Here is a 16348-nt window from a genome sequence, read left to right on the forward strand (position 1 = left end):
ATACTTTTACACCATGTAAATACTTTATTTTTGTGTTCTTTGTTTTAGCACCTCCACCCCAAGACAAAATCCTACAAAATCTATAGGTACAGGGAAGCAGCAGTTTGTGTTAGATTGAAACAACAGTAAAATATAAGTAAAATTTTTAGCATTAAATAATCTTTAAAACCACTTCAGGCCAAAAACCACAACTATTCCTAAGACTTTAGATCTGCATAAACATTTTCTAATTTGCAATAAGGGCAGCTGGGTCAGTTTACAAAAACAACAAAATATAACTTTATTGAAATTATCAAGTCATTTATGTCAAAGAGTTGTGCTTAACACACTTGAGGGGCATTCTTACACAAACAGTACAAAGCAAAACAAAAGTATGACATAGATTTGGTGCCAGCCGGAGCAGAGGTTGTGTGACAGGGTAATGGCAAGTTTTAAGAGAACATGTTAATGAAACACATGAATAATTTAATCGTGTTTGATATGTCGCCATGGGTTGTATGGACAAAAACAGAGAACTGAAATTCATTGAATCATTAAATGAAATGTTCTGCCTTTGAAACAAAATCAAAACATGACCGAAAGTAAAACATGACACGTCCTGCCAGAGAAACACAGAGCAAGGTTTGATAACAAGTTTCTTTAAAAGAACAAAAAACGGGATAAAGAATAATAACATGAAGATGGAGAAGCTAAATTTACACATGAAGCGAGTACACATCAGATGGTGAAATGTGTAATATGGTTAACGTTTATAGCCAATCAGACAGGTGTAACAATAACAAATATAAGTAGCATTTAATAAAACATGTAAACATTTCAAAAAGTCACAAACTGTGTGAAAGAAAGAAAAATAAAAGGCAGCATATGTGATTAAATTTAAAACATGTCAGATACTTTACTGTTTTTTTTCATGGGGACAGATGGATTATGTCACAAGTTAGGAATTATACTAAGTGTCCAAGAAGATGGTCATTAACATTTAAAAGCCTAAATGTGATGCCTGAATGATTTTTCTTTGTGTGTGTGTGTGTGTGTTACATGTGAGGCAAACTCCAACCATCAGAATTTTTAAACTTCAAGAGTGAAATACTAAAATGATGATTAAAATAGATAAGGTGTTGGATGATGACACTGAATACAAAGCTCATCCAGACTCACCCTAACCAGCAGGGGGAGCACATAAGAGCTTTAACGGAGATGATTACAGCCTAAACGTCAGACTAAACCCGCTACCACGACAAAAAAATACTGAAAATAGATGTGTCTGGAATGACAATGAAATTAAACAAATGAGACTGACTATGAGTTGGTGAAAACAAATAATCATGTAACACTGACCTTTTCTTTTAGGGTTTAATAAAAACAAACATCTAGGCAGTTAAGCCACTCAGATTTGAAAGCAGTACAGAAAGCTTCCTACTGTGACATAACATGTATTCAAGGTATGTGCAGCACATCGCTAATCAAGTGAGTAGAAGACAGTATTTGTGCTAAAGCCAAGCAGCAGTGAGCTGCGTACTAACTTATAATACAGGTAGGAATCATTTTAATACATTCACCAACACACAGACCCTTGAGAGAAAGAAAAATTGATAATTATCTTAAAAGCAAGCTGAAAAAAAAGAACAAGAGGTCATCCTACCCTAAATTATACACCTAGTATATTGAAATAAAGTCTGCACAATGATAGAAGGCTGTTTTGTCAAGTATAGAAAAGCTTAGGTAGCTCAGGTATGTTCTTTCCACTCCTTTAATCTAAAGCATTTTGACTCTAAAGCACATGAAAGCAGCATTTAACATTTCAGAAGACTTTAAGAGTTAAAGCACTGCATCTTTATCTGAAAAGACTAACACATACATGTCTGAAAATGCACTTGAGGTTTATGTGAGCATGTGTACAGTCAAGACCTGAAGCAGAATTAGACAGCATTTAGATTTCTTTATCCATATTTTGCCATTCAAGCCCAGACGTACTGAGCTGAACATAGTAAGGCCACCACTTCTTTCTGGTCCCTCAAAGCAAAATGTGTTCACCTTTGGAAATCTATGAATTTAAATAACAGAAAGCCAAAATGATCAAGAGACGGCTGAATTATTGAGAAACTAAACAACAGGTTTCAGGTCACAGCTAAAGGGCTTGTCATTTGAATCACATAAAGAGTGAAAAAACAAGTCTTCCATGAGGAGAAACTGGTTGAGCTGGAGTTGGAGTGATTCACAAGTAAAAACTTGAAGGAGCATGGACGGAAATAGCAGCACAAACTATGTTTACCTGGAACCTCTTTTAAAGCTTGTAGAAATCAACAAATGCATGTGCTTTGAACAAAACCCCATTTTGCTCATTTAGAACATATTTTCTTTTAACTACTCCCATCACAGCCGCTTATACCTTGAACAAACAGCAACATTGAGGCTTCCAGGTGGACACGTCCAGGTCTTCCCTAAAATGACTGAATACAGCATTAAGACACTCCATCGCGGAGCTTACACACAGTGTTAAAGGATTATAAAGGCTGTATAAATAGTTGTCATATAAATATGTGTACTCAAAGAAAGACATTCACTTCGGGTGAAGTTTGGTCAACAGTAAAGCAGGGTTAGCTTCTCAATAGAAGTTTGACATCCTGGTGAAAATACTATAATTTAACTGGTGCCAACATTGCATCCTTTCACATTTTTATGTTACAATGCATCAGTTTCATCAAGTTGAGGCTCAAAGTGGCAACTTTCATAATGTCTTAAATAAATGCTGCCAACTTTTAAGCCATGACCCTGTTCAAGACGTTCTACTTTTGCTTTTAGGAGCAACCCTCAAAACTGTCTTCTTCACTTAGGCTTTTCAGCAAGGTTCCCCTTCAGGCTGCATCATGGGCAACTCAAGTCAGGTTTACTGAGCCAGGCCCAAATCTGGATCATCTGCTGTGGGGTTCTCGGGTGAACTAACATTAAGGTCTTGTACGCGCAGGGATTTGACCTGTACTTCTCCTCTATGTTAAAGGTCTTGAAGCCTTTGTGTTTGTCAGGGGCCAGCCCCAGCTTTCGAAGACACATACCAGTGTAGACGTCATCAATGGGGTAGAGCGCTACATGTTGTGACATGTTGTGCAGGTGAGCAGCAACCTCACCAGAGTAAAGGTACCCACCTCCTCCTGCGTATGGAGGGTATGCACCGACATACATGCTCTCTGGGATGAAGTACTTCACCTTCTTGTCACGATGTGGCCCCGCATTCATGATAACGTCACCCACAAATAGATCCCTGGCTTTGGACCCTGATATACTTTTGAGGAAGTCCAGGATTCGGTAGGTGTTGACAAAGACGTCATCGTCCCCTTTGAAGATGAAGCGAGCGCTGGCGCATCGAGCCTGGATCCACTCCAGAAACAGAACTTCTTTGACAGTCAAGTTGAAAAATGAATCCCGGAAATCCCACTGGACAATGTCTTTATGGCGGTCGCTCTCGTAATGCAGCATCTCGGATAAATCCGGGTGGTAGTCCACAGCTGTGGCATTGCCAAGAAGGAAAATGGTAACTACTGTCTTATTGGCAACAACGCCGGCGCGTCCCCAGGAGTCGCGGATTGCCTGACGGCGGTCGAAGTGTGGTACCAAGGACTTGATGGCAAGAAGCAGGAATGGTGGCTCCTTACATATTTTTGGCTGGTCCATCATGATCGGGTAGGAACGGCATCGCATGTAGAGCAGGAAGTCCTTGAAGCGATCTGGTAGGGAGTTGTAGTCTTTCACCTGAGTGGTAACCCTGAAGTTAGGCTGACAGAGGTCAGAGGGTAAACTGGTGTCATTCAACCAGTCAGGCAAGTCTGTGCTGCTGTAGTTTGTCAGTAAGATGTGATTGTTCTGTGTGTCCAGAATCTGCTGCTGGCGGTTCCAGTAAGCAGGACTGGGGGTTGGAATGGCCCAAAAGGGTTCGGAGGGTGTGCGGAGCTTGTGTTGTCCATTTTTGTCTTGGCTGTTGCTTCGGGAGAGGATGAAAATGAAGAGGTTAACCATCACCACTGTCACCACGACCTTCAGCTTTCTCCGTGACAGAGCCATGACAACCCTGCACTTTACACGACCTGAAGAGAGACAGAAGAAAATGAAGATGTGTTAACCTACAATGACTCATCTTTAGCTTCTGTCAGCAAACGGCTGATCTTCATGTCTTCAGCTCAGTTTGGTAATCTAAGGCTAACAGTTTCTGTATGGCTGACAACAAGATGGAAAGTGCGTGTGGATTTTCACCTGGAAAAGGAATAGAAGATCTTCTCAGACCGTTTGCATTTAGAAGGCAAGGAGAATGATGAGAAGCAGGAAATACAGGAGAATGACATGCAGCAATGACCAGAATGACCAGTATTCAACGAGCGGGGACTTTCAATGAGGACATTTTACCCATGTGGTTCACACCCACAAACAACAAAACTACTGTCACACTAAAGCTGCTTAAAGAAGATCGTTTCTGCTGAATCACTGCAAGAATATCTTAAAAATCCAATTTAAATCAAGACATGACAGCATTCATTATTTATTCTTTTTTATCCTCTCTTTCACTTGGTTTTGGAACAATCAGAGATCTTTAAACAGTGGTTCTCTCTGCTCACAGGACAATAGGCTGTGACCTACCAGTCCTGGAGGACATTTACAAATCTAGACTTTTAACAAGAGCTTTACAGAACACCAATAATTCCTCTGGCCAACCTCCTACAGAGATGTTCAACCTCCTGCCCTCAGGGAAACTATATCGTGGTATTAAATGCACTACATCTCGTCATACTAAAAGTTTTTTTTTTCACAAGCTTTCATGACTTGAACAATGCACTTTGAAACACCTCAGACATGCACCTTACCGTTTTAGTTACCCCTTTAACTGCTTTTTATTTATACAGTGTTTTTATTGTTCCTTAGTATTCGTGCGTTGTAGGATGTGTCCATGTGTTGTATTTTTTTTAGGCTTGTGTTTCGTATGTTTTGTCTGTTTAAATGTTGACAGTGCACTTGAGCTCTTTGCAACTATTTTCCAATTTGATTTTTTTTATACTGCAAATGACAAATAAACTGAACTGAACTGAGACCACTTGCAAATCTGAATTCCAGGAACTTACTGTAAAATGATCAAAACCGAGAAAATCAGTTTGGATCTCACGAGTGATCCTCACAACGAACATAAAAGCATTTAAACTGTTGATTAACTTTGGCTGTGCAATCACAAGTAAATGGCTGTTTCTCAAATAGGCTTTGAATGGGTGGCATTTACCAACTATACTTTTCCTCATACACTCAAGTCAAATGACATAATCGCTCATAATATCATAAGTGGTGTGAGCAAACTAACATACATAAACTAACTGTAAGTTCCAGTAAATATAACCAAGTTCAATTACAAAGTTATCTTTATTTAAAAATTATCCTTGACATAACTTTCCTCCCCTCTACACACGCACGCACGCACGCACGCACGCACACACACACACACACTTCCTGTGATGATTATCTTGAATCAAAGTATTTTCCTTGGAAAAGGGGCTTAGGCTGGAATCACTGTTATGTTTTAGGAACTAATGTGTTTTCTGCTGCTAATAAAATATTTTTATTTGCTCAAATGGAAGCCAAGTATGTTAATATGCACTGTCAGTTTGAGTTTTGTCTTTGTTTAACCTGTAAAGAAAACCATAAAAAGAAGATGTCAGTTGAAGCACACAAGGACTTTCAGGAATTTCTGCTTCAGGTTTCTGTTCAGGCAGACTCACTTGTCATCATAGATCATGTTCTCCTTGCCATACCTCTGAAAATGTGTAATCGGTTTTTCTTGCTTAACATTTAGACTCTTCAACAACCCATGACAGGTCTTTTGATAATTAAATACTGACATTCTTCATACTTATTAAAGAACCCAATGCTGAGGGATAAAATATTGCAGTGCATCTTAAAGGAAATGAAACAGAAGTGATGACATGCAACTGGCCAGCTGAACCTTTGAGGTTGATGTGAGAGGCTGTAAAGTTCAGATGAGGAATCAAGGGAAATTCTCATGACTAAGTGGAGTTTTAAAAAGTTAAAAATGGCACTAAGCATGAAGCAATTACCCCAAAACAGAGTCAAAAGGCCAGAGGGCGAACTCTGTCTCACCATCTGGGAGATATTAGGGGTCATTTGGAGGAAGAACAGAACCTCAGGGATGATATTTGAACTGTAGGCTTTATGCGCCGTGATATGCTGCTTTCATAGGGAAGCACATAAGTGCCATTATTAGTCTCTGAGGTAGCTACAAATCGTTTCTTCAATCAACAGCAGCTTTTTGTTATTATATAAACAAATAAATAAAATTCTAGAGGTTGACTTAAGGTTTTACAGCCACAAAGTCCCAACTTAATTCAGAAATGTAATAAACTAGAAGGATGTTTCATGTTACGTCAAACTGCTAATAATATCTTGATACCGTCTTTGCTTAAAAATATAAATTTCCAGCATTTCATGCATGAAATTAGAGTCACATATGTAAACAGATGTTATAGCTGGAGTTGCCACCTGGGTACTGTATGTACACACCAGCTCCCCAGCAGCCTCAGACTCCTAGCAACAACTCCACACTGCTTTGTTCTTGTTTGTTCTGGCTGCACTGCTCTGTACGCCTCCTTTAACCACATTCTCCCTCACCACCTGTGTAGGTCTTCCTCTACACTCCTCAAGTTCTCCTTCTTCCTCTCTCTTAAATTTTGCTTAAATGTTGATGAAAAGCCTGAACCACCTGACAGCAACAAAATACATACAATGCAGAATGCCAGATGTACATCAGTATTATATGACAAACAGCAAAGCATAGCCTTTCTTCTCATGACCCCTCCTTTGTTTTTTTTCTCATGGATAATTAAGCTTTTCTGTTGAGTGCATCATCCCACACAGACAAGAAGACTTCTGGGAAATGAGCTTGGGGGCGGGGGATAGAGAGAGAGAGAGAGAGAGAGAGAGAGAGAGAGAGAGAGAGAGAGAGAGAGAGAGAGAGAGAGAGAGAGAGAGAGAGAGAGAGAAACTGAGGGTGGGCTTGTTAAATTGAAAGCTAAACAACCACGGCTTCTGGTGTATTAAAATAGCAGAGCAGATATATGACCAAAGGCAAGAAATCACAAAGTTTTTTTCCTCCAGTATTCAAATATTGGGTCCATCTTTAGATTTGGTGGTTAAACAGCAGCACAGGAACACTTTTTTCCACATATACAAAGAAGGATAGCACAATATCGGTTTTCTTTCAGGTCATACAATGCGTTCTACGTAAAAAAAAATAGTACTTTCTGTTCATATGTTACTAAGATACAGACGTTGTCATCACTGCGGCAATGTCTCTTAATCGTACTGCAGGATGAAAACTAGGTTGCCTTTTACTAGGCAGCTTTTGATGCACTTGCTAATGTGAACTGAGAGATAATTTTCGAATGTGCTTTAGTGGTTCCTAACCATTTCCCTTGAGGACACCTTTCATGCAACTACTATAAAGCTGTGCACCCCCCACCCACTCCAGGCAGGGTGAAACCGTGCCTGGCTTTATGCTTTCATTGGCTAGCTTCTAGCCACAGATCATTCATTAGGTTACTATACTTTAATAAATCCAAAGTCTAGGTAACTATCAACATATAGCTTTACTTTTCTTCTCCTCTTTTTAATTAAAAAAGGGTGATTCATCTGCACTGTTGTTTCTCTCTTATAAATTACATGGATAAACATGAACTGCTCCAGTAGCTCGCTGACCTCACTCAAAAGTTTGTGTTTTCAGGCTCCAAAAAGGACAGTTCCATTGAACAAAACACCTTAAGGATTAAAAAAAACTAAAGCAGAAACAACTCAACTTGTCTGCGTGAACATGGCTTTAATTTTAACAATCACACAAGCTCTGTTCAGTCAAACCCTTGTGGACACCCTATGTCCTTTGGGTACCCCATGCTGGGAATAATTGCTGTAATGTGATGTGAAAGAGAGAAGTTTCTTGGGGTGAGTATGCAGAAACAGCAAGTAGTGTTGTCAAATAATTTGATTGTCAGGTAAAAATCAATACTAAAATTTTATATCTAGTTAGATATTAATTAGTACAGAAATCAATATTTAAAGGCCACTTTGGCGTTTGCTGGTTCATGGAAATGACCAAGCCACCTCTACCCATTATCAACAGGCCCTGCAGCGAGCAGCCCCACTCCCTCCAGCACCTACCTGAGGGACCCACTGTTTACAGTGTTTCCAACTTAGTGACTTGTCGCTATATTTAGCAAGTTTTCAGACTCCTCTAACTTTGTCTGGGGTTATTGGAGACTGTTGTGAAAACACAGATTACTCTTCTCAACTTGTGTCAATAATTACACAAGTGGTTGAAGTTTTTTTAGGTTTGTATATTTTGCACTACATTGAGTAACTGTATATTTGTAAAAACTAACAGAAATTTAAAATTAATTTCACAATGTTAATATATTTCATATTTTTTAATATATATATATATATATATATATATATATATATGTGTGTGTGTGTGTGTAAGTGTGCGTGTGTGTATTGTATGGGCTGTGTTGTTTTGTGGTGTTCTGACTTTGATTTTAATTAAACAAATTTTTCCACCTCTATAATATCACCAATGGTATTGAATATCAAGGAACATCCTTGGGGTCGGTATCGAGCTTGCAACTTTAGCATTGTGACAACCTTACAAAGCAAAATTAAGCCCTCTGTGATGCTCGCTCCACAATCGATCAGCTTAATAAAACACAGATGGTTTGACTTAAAACTTTACCGAGGCTCTGTCTGGCAATAACAAACCATTTTCTCCACAGATGCAGAAACGGAGCACACACTGCTCTCTAAAAAAAGATAGAAGACTCAAAGGGGCCACAAAGCACGTGATGCATCTCTATATTAACTAGGGGCGTAGGGTTATACAGTTAAAAAAAAAAGTTAAAGAATGGTTTATTAATATGTTTTAGTTTTAGCAAAAAATCTTATTCTTTTTTAAAATGTTCATATCTATCTATACCTTTTTCCAACACTATGCCGTTTCACCTTATGGAAAACAGTGGTCGTACTATTCAACAGACAAAGCCAGGCTGTGTTCAAATACTGGTTTCCACCTGATAAAAAGTTCAATGAGGTGATGTATCTCACCTGTATGGGGGATGGGTGTGAAGCACCAGAGAATGATGGCAAGTTAAAAGGTGCCTGGGTGTATCATTGAGTGTTGTTCTGGAGAGCTAAATGAGTTTCATGGCTCTGTTAAGAGTATTTTAAAAGACATAATGTACTCATTCTAGATTTTCTCCTTCTGCAGGAATTCTAAAATAACATAAAAAAATTTAATCAAATTCAACAACATTTAAGTGCACCATTTTATTTGAAATATTTTGCTGTTATGAGTAATCACTAACTGCAAAAGACACTAACAACCTATAATCTTTTCCATGGGTGTATAGTGTATTATCTTACCTGTGCAGGTGAGTGGACCTCCTCAGTTTGTGTTGTCTTGGAGTTTAGTCTCAGCTTTCTTACCCCATGCTTATTGCCACCCTCTTGGGACAGCAGCCAATGGGGAACAAGAATCCGGAAAGAAGGAAGCTGTGGGAGAACAGAAGAGAATTGAATCTGAAACAGTTGAACTACCTGTATCTCAACAGCTGTGACAGCTCTGAAACTGAGTTTCTATCATTTCATAGCAGCTGGAAAGCTGCTGACACAGCTGGTGATAAACTTTCCAACTACAGGCAATTTTCTTTACTTTCACAGCTCTCCAAAATATTAGGAAAAATATTTTTGGTTAGATTGGACAACTTTTATCACTCAACTTAATATGTTGCATGACCAACAATATGGATTTAGAAAAAACAAAACCTCTTAAGTCTCCCTCAGTTTGTGGAAGAGTTAACAAATTCAATTAAGAAAAGTATACCATTGGAATTTTTTGGATTTACAAAAGGTTTTTGATGCAGTAGAACATGAGTTATTTATAAAAACTTGAAAAGTATGGGGTGAGAGGAGTGGCACTCTGCTGGCATGCAAGATATTTGAATATCAGAACAGTATGTTGAAACGAATCAGGTGAAATCAAAATCAATGAGATTAAAGTTTGGCGTTCCACAAGGTTTGGTTTTGGGACAATATTCATTTCTTTTGTACACTAACAATATATGTGAATAAATGCTCATGACAAATTTATTTTGTTAATTTGGAGGAGCTTTTGGATACAGTTGGAATTGAACTTAAACTGAAGTGTTGGCTGTGATTCTTATTAAGTTAACATTGAAATTTAAATAAAACAAAGTATAAACTATTTGGGAATAGATCTACAAACACAAATAAAAAGCTCATGATAACTAAAATAGAATTAAAAGAGTGTCTGAAATATTGTTTTTTTTATATTAACTTAAAATATCTAAATAAGTTTCAGTTCTTTATAAAATCAGATTTTTCGAATCAGTCATCATTGTACTTTGTACTGTTTCTTACTGTGTTACACTGTGGGGAATATAAGACAATAATAAATTATTTCTTTAAAAAAAAGTCAGTAGGAATAATCACTAAATCCACTTATACAGAACCAACCAACTCCCTGTTAATCAAACTGAAAATACTAAAATTTGAAGACCTGTCACTTTCAAAATTGTTCAAATCATGTAGAGCGTTAAAAATGATCAACTGCTAAACAGTATCTAAGTTTTTTCAATTAAGGGAGAGTAAATTCAGTCTGAGAAGAACACATAAAAGAAAGCTGTAAGAGCAAAATCTAAACTTCAATGTATCTCTACAAGAGGGGTTCAGATATGGGATGAAATCATGTCAATCAATAGGAAGACTGAAAAAAATTATAATTATATAATTACAAGGAGGGCTAGGCAAATGGCCTCATACATAATACTGATATTCCAATATTTTTTGGCTTTATTCTGATACACAATATACATCCCGATATTTTTAAATCTCCTCTTAAACACTGTAAATATTGAATTTAACATTATCATGCATAAAACAACACCAGCAGGATTTATGTAAGCTCAGCAAAATCTATCTTTATTTAGATTTTTCCCTTTCAACAAACTTTTTACTTTGAACCAGGGACCTGCACTCAAACATTTACAAAAACCTACTGTATCCCCGACCATTGTATTAGAGGGGCGCTCCAACATCCCAACAGCAGCTCCCACCAACCTAGAAGATTGTTTATTTTTTATATTTACTCAATTAATAGGATATATTTTTCATTCAATTACTGTATATTAAAATATTATCTTATTTTATTATTTAGGCTATTTTAATTTTGCACCAGATCCCAAAATAAGTAATCTAAGGTCCCCTTTCCTCTAGAACAGGTTTCTTTTTTGTCCTTTTATTATAAAAACTAAACAGCCTGGTTTTATTTATCTTATTCTCATGTTGACATGTAATCTGATCACGTCACGTCTGTATATGCAGGTGAGCTACACTCCCATCAGCAAATAGAGAGCACACATTGGAAACTGCCGAATCAACCACCTGTAAAACACACAGAAGTATCTTGTTTAAGATCAGCTTGTATTTAATAAAAAGAGCAGCTGGAGGGGTAGCAGCAGGTGGAGGAGTTTCCTGGTATGGTGTACTAAGAACTTCCTGTCCCTCAGGAAACATGCACACCTAAACAACCAGTCTCCTCATCATCGTCATCATTTCTGAGGTGTATTACTGCTTAAAATGGACGTTTCAGCTTCCATCTCTTAACAATCATAAACTAGCTTGCTTGCTAGCTAGCTGCATACTCCATGCTTATTTCCTGTCTCCCCTGAAACAACGTGCATGTGCACAGGAGGATGAGCAGGGAAGTGAGCTGTCTGTATGCTGTAAATTAGTGAAGCTAAACTACGAAAAAAATTACATGTAGACGCTTTAAATGCTGCCGTGTCCACTTGTACTCGATATATAGACATTTTATATATGGAACATAAAACGTCTCGGGATACATCAAGTATATCTGATAAATCGCCCAGCCCCATTACAAGAATATGAAGCAATGAATGAGACTTATTAAAAGGAATGTATATTGTGTTTTATGATTTATTAGTTTTGATTAAAAGTTTTGATTGAAATAAAATTGAACATTTAATACAAACTGCAATCAACTACTGTTGCATAGACTAACGTTTTGCTAGTTCTGCTGGCACCAGCATTTACTGATATTATCAAATGAGATTTTATCTCCAGACCACATTTAAACTTTCTCTCACTCACTGTTCAGTACTGCAACAATGCTTCTTGGCAATAAAACTTACAGAGCTAAAAAAAAAATAATCTGTTTATTTCCATTTAACTGGACCCACATTTGTAAGAAAAAAATGCATTTGAGGGATGAGCAGCCGAGCATGTAGCTAAATCTGCTGATGACTCTTGTTTTGAGCTCAAGAGCTGAGGTCAGTTGGATCATAGGGTCAAAGTGTGAAGACAAGGAGAATGTTATGCTATTGCTGCAATAACGGATTATGGTTACTTTGGTGGACGCAGTGTGTGATTGTTTTGGGAGGCATCAGCCTCACTGGAAAAACAGGGTTTGTTATCACTGGAGGCAGTCTCAAAGTAGATATATAAAGTGATGAGATTATGCAACAAGTGGCAGTGAACTGTTAACGTTCATTTAAGCAAACACATCAAATCTTTGTAGTTACAGCTCCGATATTGGATTACTGTTTTGAGTCAAAGTGGTTCAAACATCAGCTTGAATTGCAGGGAGTAATTAATACTATCATCATGGATCTTATTGACCAAACTATTGATGAACAAACTGATTTTTAAGGAAACAACAATCAGCAGTTAAAAATGTTGGTGATTTTTTTTTAATCCTAATGTACAGCGTCTGAATGGATGTAGTATGAGCAATAGATAAACACAACAGAAAATATATAAAACAGTCTAGTGTGGTTTTTAATTACTTTATTCTATGATAGGAGAAGGACACAGTGAAGCAATGGCTTGATTTAATAATAGAGTAACAAAAAACAAACAAACAAACAAACAAACAAAAAAAGAAAAAAACAGGAACAACATGGAGAAAAAACAGGAAAAAGAAAGTTGAAAAAAAAATAAATAAAATAAAATAAAGAACCATTTGGGGCAGCTCAACTTGCAATCCTCTGTGTCCTGTTTTTTCTCCATTTATATACCAGAATATTTCTGCAGTTCTTCATTTAATTCTTTAAGTAAAGCTGTATTATCAGTTTTGACCTACAGAGGTCTTATTAAAATAACAAATGATATTTTAACCTAAACACAAAAAGGGCATTAATTTGATTTCACTTAGTGAAAAGACACACAGCAGTAACGGTTTAAGAAATCAGAACAATCAACTTAAGGAAATTATCTAGAGCTGGGCGATTAATCGAATTTTAATCGCAATTACAATCTGGGTTTTCAACGATCATAAAAATGAAAGGATCGGATTATTTTTGTCCTTTGCACTTTCCTCTTGTGCCGTTTTCAGTTGCAAATCGAGCGAAGCAGGCATTGCAGCGCTCTGCTGCAGACTCCTCCCACAGCCCCACAGCGAGTCGCAAACACCTCGGCAGTTATGAGCTGGACACACAGGAGGCGACGTCGCTCCTTTTCCATTCATTTTCTATCAAACTTGAGGCGGAAATCGCTGCCCTCCTACAGCCAAGCGAGAGGCGACATTCCTGCATGTGATATGTTGTGCTCGTTCACGCAGACGTGCACACGGGGGCTTGCGACGCGACACAAGAAAATAGAAAAATGTTCTATTTTGGTGAGTTGCGACTAAATAGTCCAGAGACACAGAGAGATAAACATTATAAACAAACAGAACTTTTTCTCAGTTAACACAGTGAACAACCCGGGATTTAAGAAACTCATCAACACGTTGGACAAACGGCATCACTGCCATCTCGTCTCCATGTTAGTGGAGTGTCTCCCTTCCCTGGATGATGAGTGTGGTGAGGGTGATGTGAAGGACGTGGTTACAGTCCAATGTTTCACCACCGCTGCGGACCTGTGGTCAAGCTGCATCATAGAGCCGTATATTAAAGTCGCGCTACATTTTGACGCGGACTGCAACGTGAAAACTAAATGTCTTTAGACTAATTTTTTCCAGATCACGCCGGGCAGAACATAACTGCTGGTCTGAGACAAACAATAGCTATGGGGACCTGGTGGAAAGAAACTAGTCTGTATTACCACAGACAAGCTTCAATGCCCCTGAAAGGCAGAAAGGCCAAATTAAGATTGTCCCTAATAAAAAGACTGTCCAGTTGCTCAAGCCAGTTAGGATAACAAAAGAGTCTCTGTATTGCATTTAATGCATGTGCTACCATTGATCATTTATGCTAAATTCAATAAACTCCATCCAGGATACTCTCTGGAGGTAAAGAGATTGCTCTAATCTTCTATCTTAATTGTGGAAAACCAAGTCTGTATGTCTTGCATGACAGAAAAATCCATTCCTGGAAAAATCTGGAGCACAAGGTGACATTCAACATGTGAAACAGGCATCTAGCTGTTATTTACTGGTGTTATCTCACTGGGGAGAAATGAAGGAAGAGATTGCTACATTTACCAGAAGGCACCTACTGTATGTTCTCCCCCAAAAAATTAAACCAGACTTACCTGTTCAAGCTCAATGGCTGTTTACATAGATTTCATTTTTACAGACATGCACTCCCCAGTCATTTACACAGTCATGTTACTGCATGCGTGTCTGCTATGCTGCAGTTTAATTAGTGCAGTGAATTAAGGGATCTCAGCATTATACTATTTCAGGGGTGCCCAGGGCTGGTCAGTGATATCTACTATCCCGCAACTTTTAGATGCCTCCCTCCTCCAACACATCTGAATCAAATGGCTGAATGACCTCATCCACATTTCATTCAGCTCTGCAGGGGCCTGGTGAAGAGCCATTCATTTGATTCAGGTGTGTTGGAGAAGGGATGCGTTTCAAAGTTGCAGGGTAGTGGGACCAGACTTGGGTGCCCTTGTACTATTTTATCATTCTGTGAGGCATTTCCAGAACACCACTCCTCTAATTCTGCAGTATGTTAATGAGAGATAAGTAATGGCTAATGCTCTGATATTGTTATTGCATCAAGATCCATCTACTCTACAGTACTGAGGTAAGAGTCCATCCATCCATACATGCCATTTTTTTGCTGATTAGGGTCAGGTTGCAAGGGCAGCTCCTAAGCAGGTAAGCCCAGACTTCCCCAGCTACAATTGCCAGCTTGTCCGGGGAGGATCCTGAGGTGCTCCCAGGCCAGCCAAGAGATGTAATCCCTCCAGCTTGTGTAGGAGTTGTTTTTAATAATAATAATAACAATTAGGAAATAAATAAATACCACTACCAATTATTTAAAAAAAAACAACCCTGAACATAATAATTTTAATCTCTTACCAAACATGCAGATTTTTCTCCATCATGTTATGGACATGACTACAATTTGATGATCCATAAACATGACTGTGCTGGTTAGACATGATGAGTCTGCTGATGGCAACGGCATGTCACCTTTTGTTGTTCGACATCAATAAATCTAAGAGTTTGACTAAAGACTAAACACTAAGATGTTAAAAAGGTTATATGAGTAGAAGAGTAAAAAAAAAAACAAACGAATGTCTGTTTGTTTTACTCTCTTTACTTTTGTATTTTTTTTTTTCAGAGGTTCCACTTTTCCTTCCTGGCTTCCACCCTTAAAATGTGCTTTTCTGCTTAAGAGCCTTTTTTTAAGTTACAATATTAGGAAACAGAGTAACACTTTAAATACAGTAAACAATTGTCCTTCCTAGGATCACAACTGCAATGTTTACCCTGTTAATACAACATTAACTATTATGATAGAAATATAAATAGGCAAATGAAAATGTCAAATGTGCTGGTATTTATACCATTTTAAAGTTGAAGGTCGATCTTGTTTCTTAGTTGTTTGGATGGTAGTATTTTAAAGACAACTACATGTTCCTCAAAGTGACTTAAATGAATACTTATTTGTTGACTAATTTAGCAATGTAACACAACTATATATAAATATATAATATATAATAAAATAAAGAAGTAATTTTTGTCACAGAAGCATACACATACATGCAAAGATCTTTCTTTATTAAATCCATAAAGAATTATAAACAACCCACACTACAACGGCTCATGGGGTAAAGAGTATCAGCGCTTTAAATTGAAAATGTTATTCAGGGTCAAGTTAACCACCACTGAGAGCACAGCTCATGGAGCTGCACTGGCTGGTACTGTCTACCTCTCTTTTTGTTTGTTTTTGTTTTTAAAGGAAAACTTCAATGCCAGCTGGCAAACAGTTCATATTATACACTGTATGCCAATGAACACAAGTACATCCTCCTC

General features: G+C 37.8%; 1 protein-coding gene across 2 annotated transcripts in view; it reads right to left on the minus strand.

Annotated features, from left to right (window-relative positions):
• Positions 1-251: 251 nt before the first annotated feature.
• The window catches only part of b3gnt2b (UDP-GlcNAc:betaGal beta-1,3-N-acetylglucosaminyltransferase 2b), a 29235-nt gene continuing 13138 nt past the window's right edge, over positions 252-16348 (minus strand). For both annotated transcript variants that reach the window (XM_042010674.1, XM_042010673.1), the window contains exons 2-3: positions 9457-9585; positions 252-4079 (exon numbers count right to left, since the gene is read on the minus strand). In XM_042010674.1, coding sequence (XP_041866608.1) covers positions 2866-4056 — 1191 coding nt within the window. In that variant the 5' untranslated portion in view covers positions 4057-4079; positions 9457-9585 and the 3' untranslated portion in view covers positions 252-2865. The remainder of the gene's footprint in view (positions 4080-9456; positions 9586-16348) is intronic.

Source organism: Melanotaenia boesemani, chromosome 16, assembly GCF_017639745.1.
Source record: "Melanotaenia boesemani isolate fMelBoe1 chromosome 16, fMelBoe1.pri, whole genome shotgun sequence".
NCBI classification, from domain to species: domain Eukaryota; kingdom Metazoa; phylum Chordata; class Actinopteri; order Atheriniformes; family Melanotaeniidae; genus Melanotaenia; species Melanotaenia boesemani.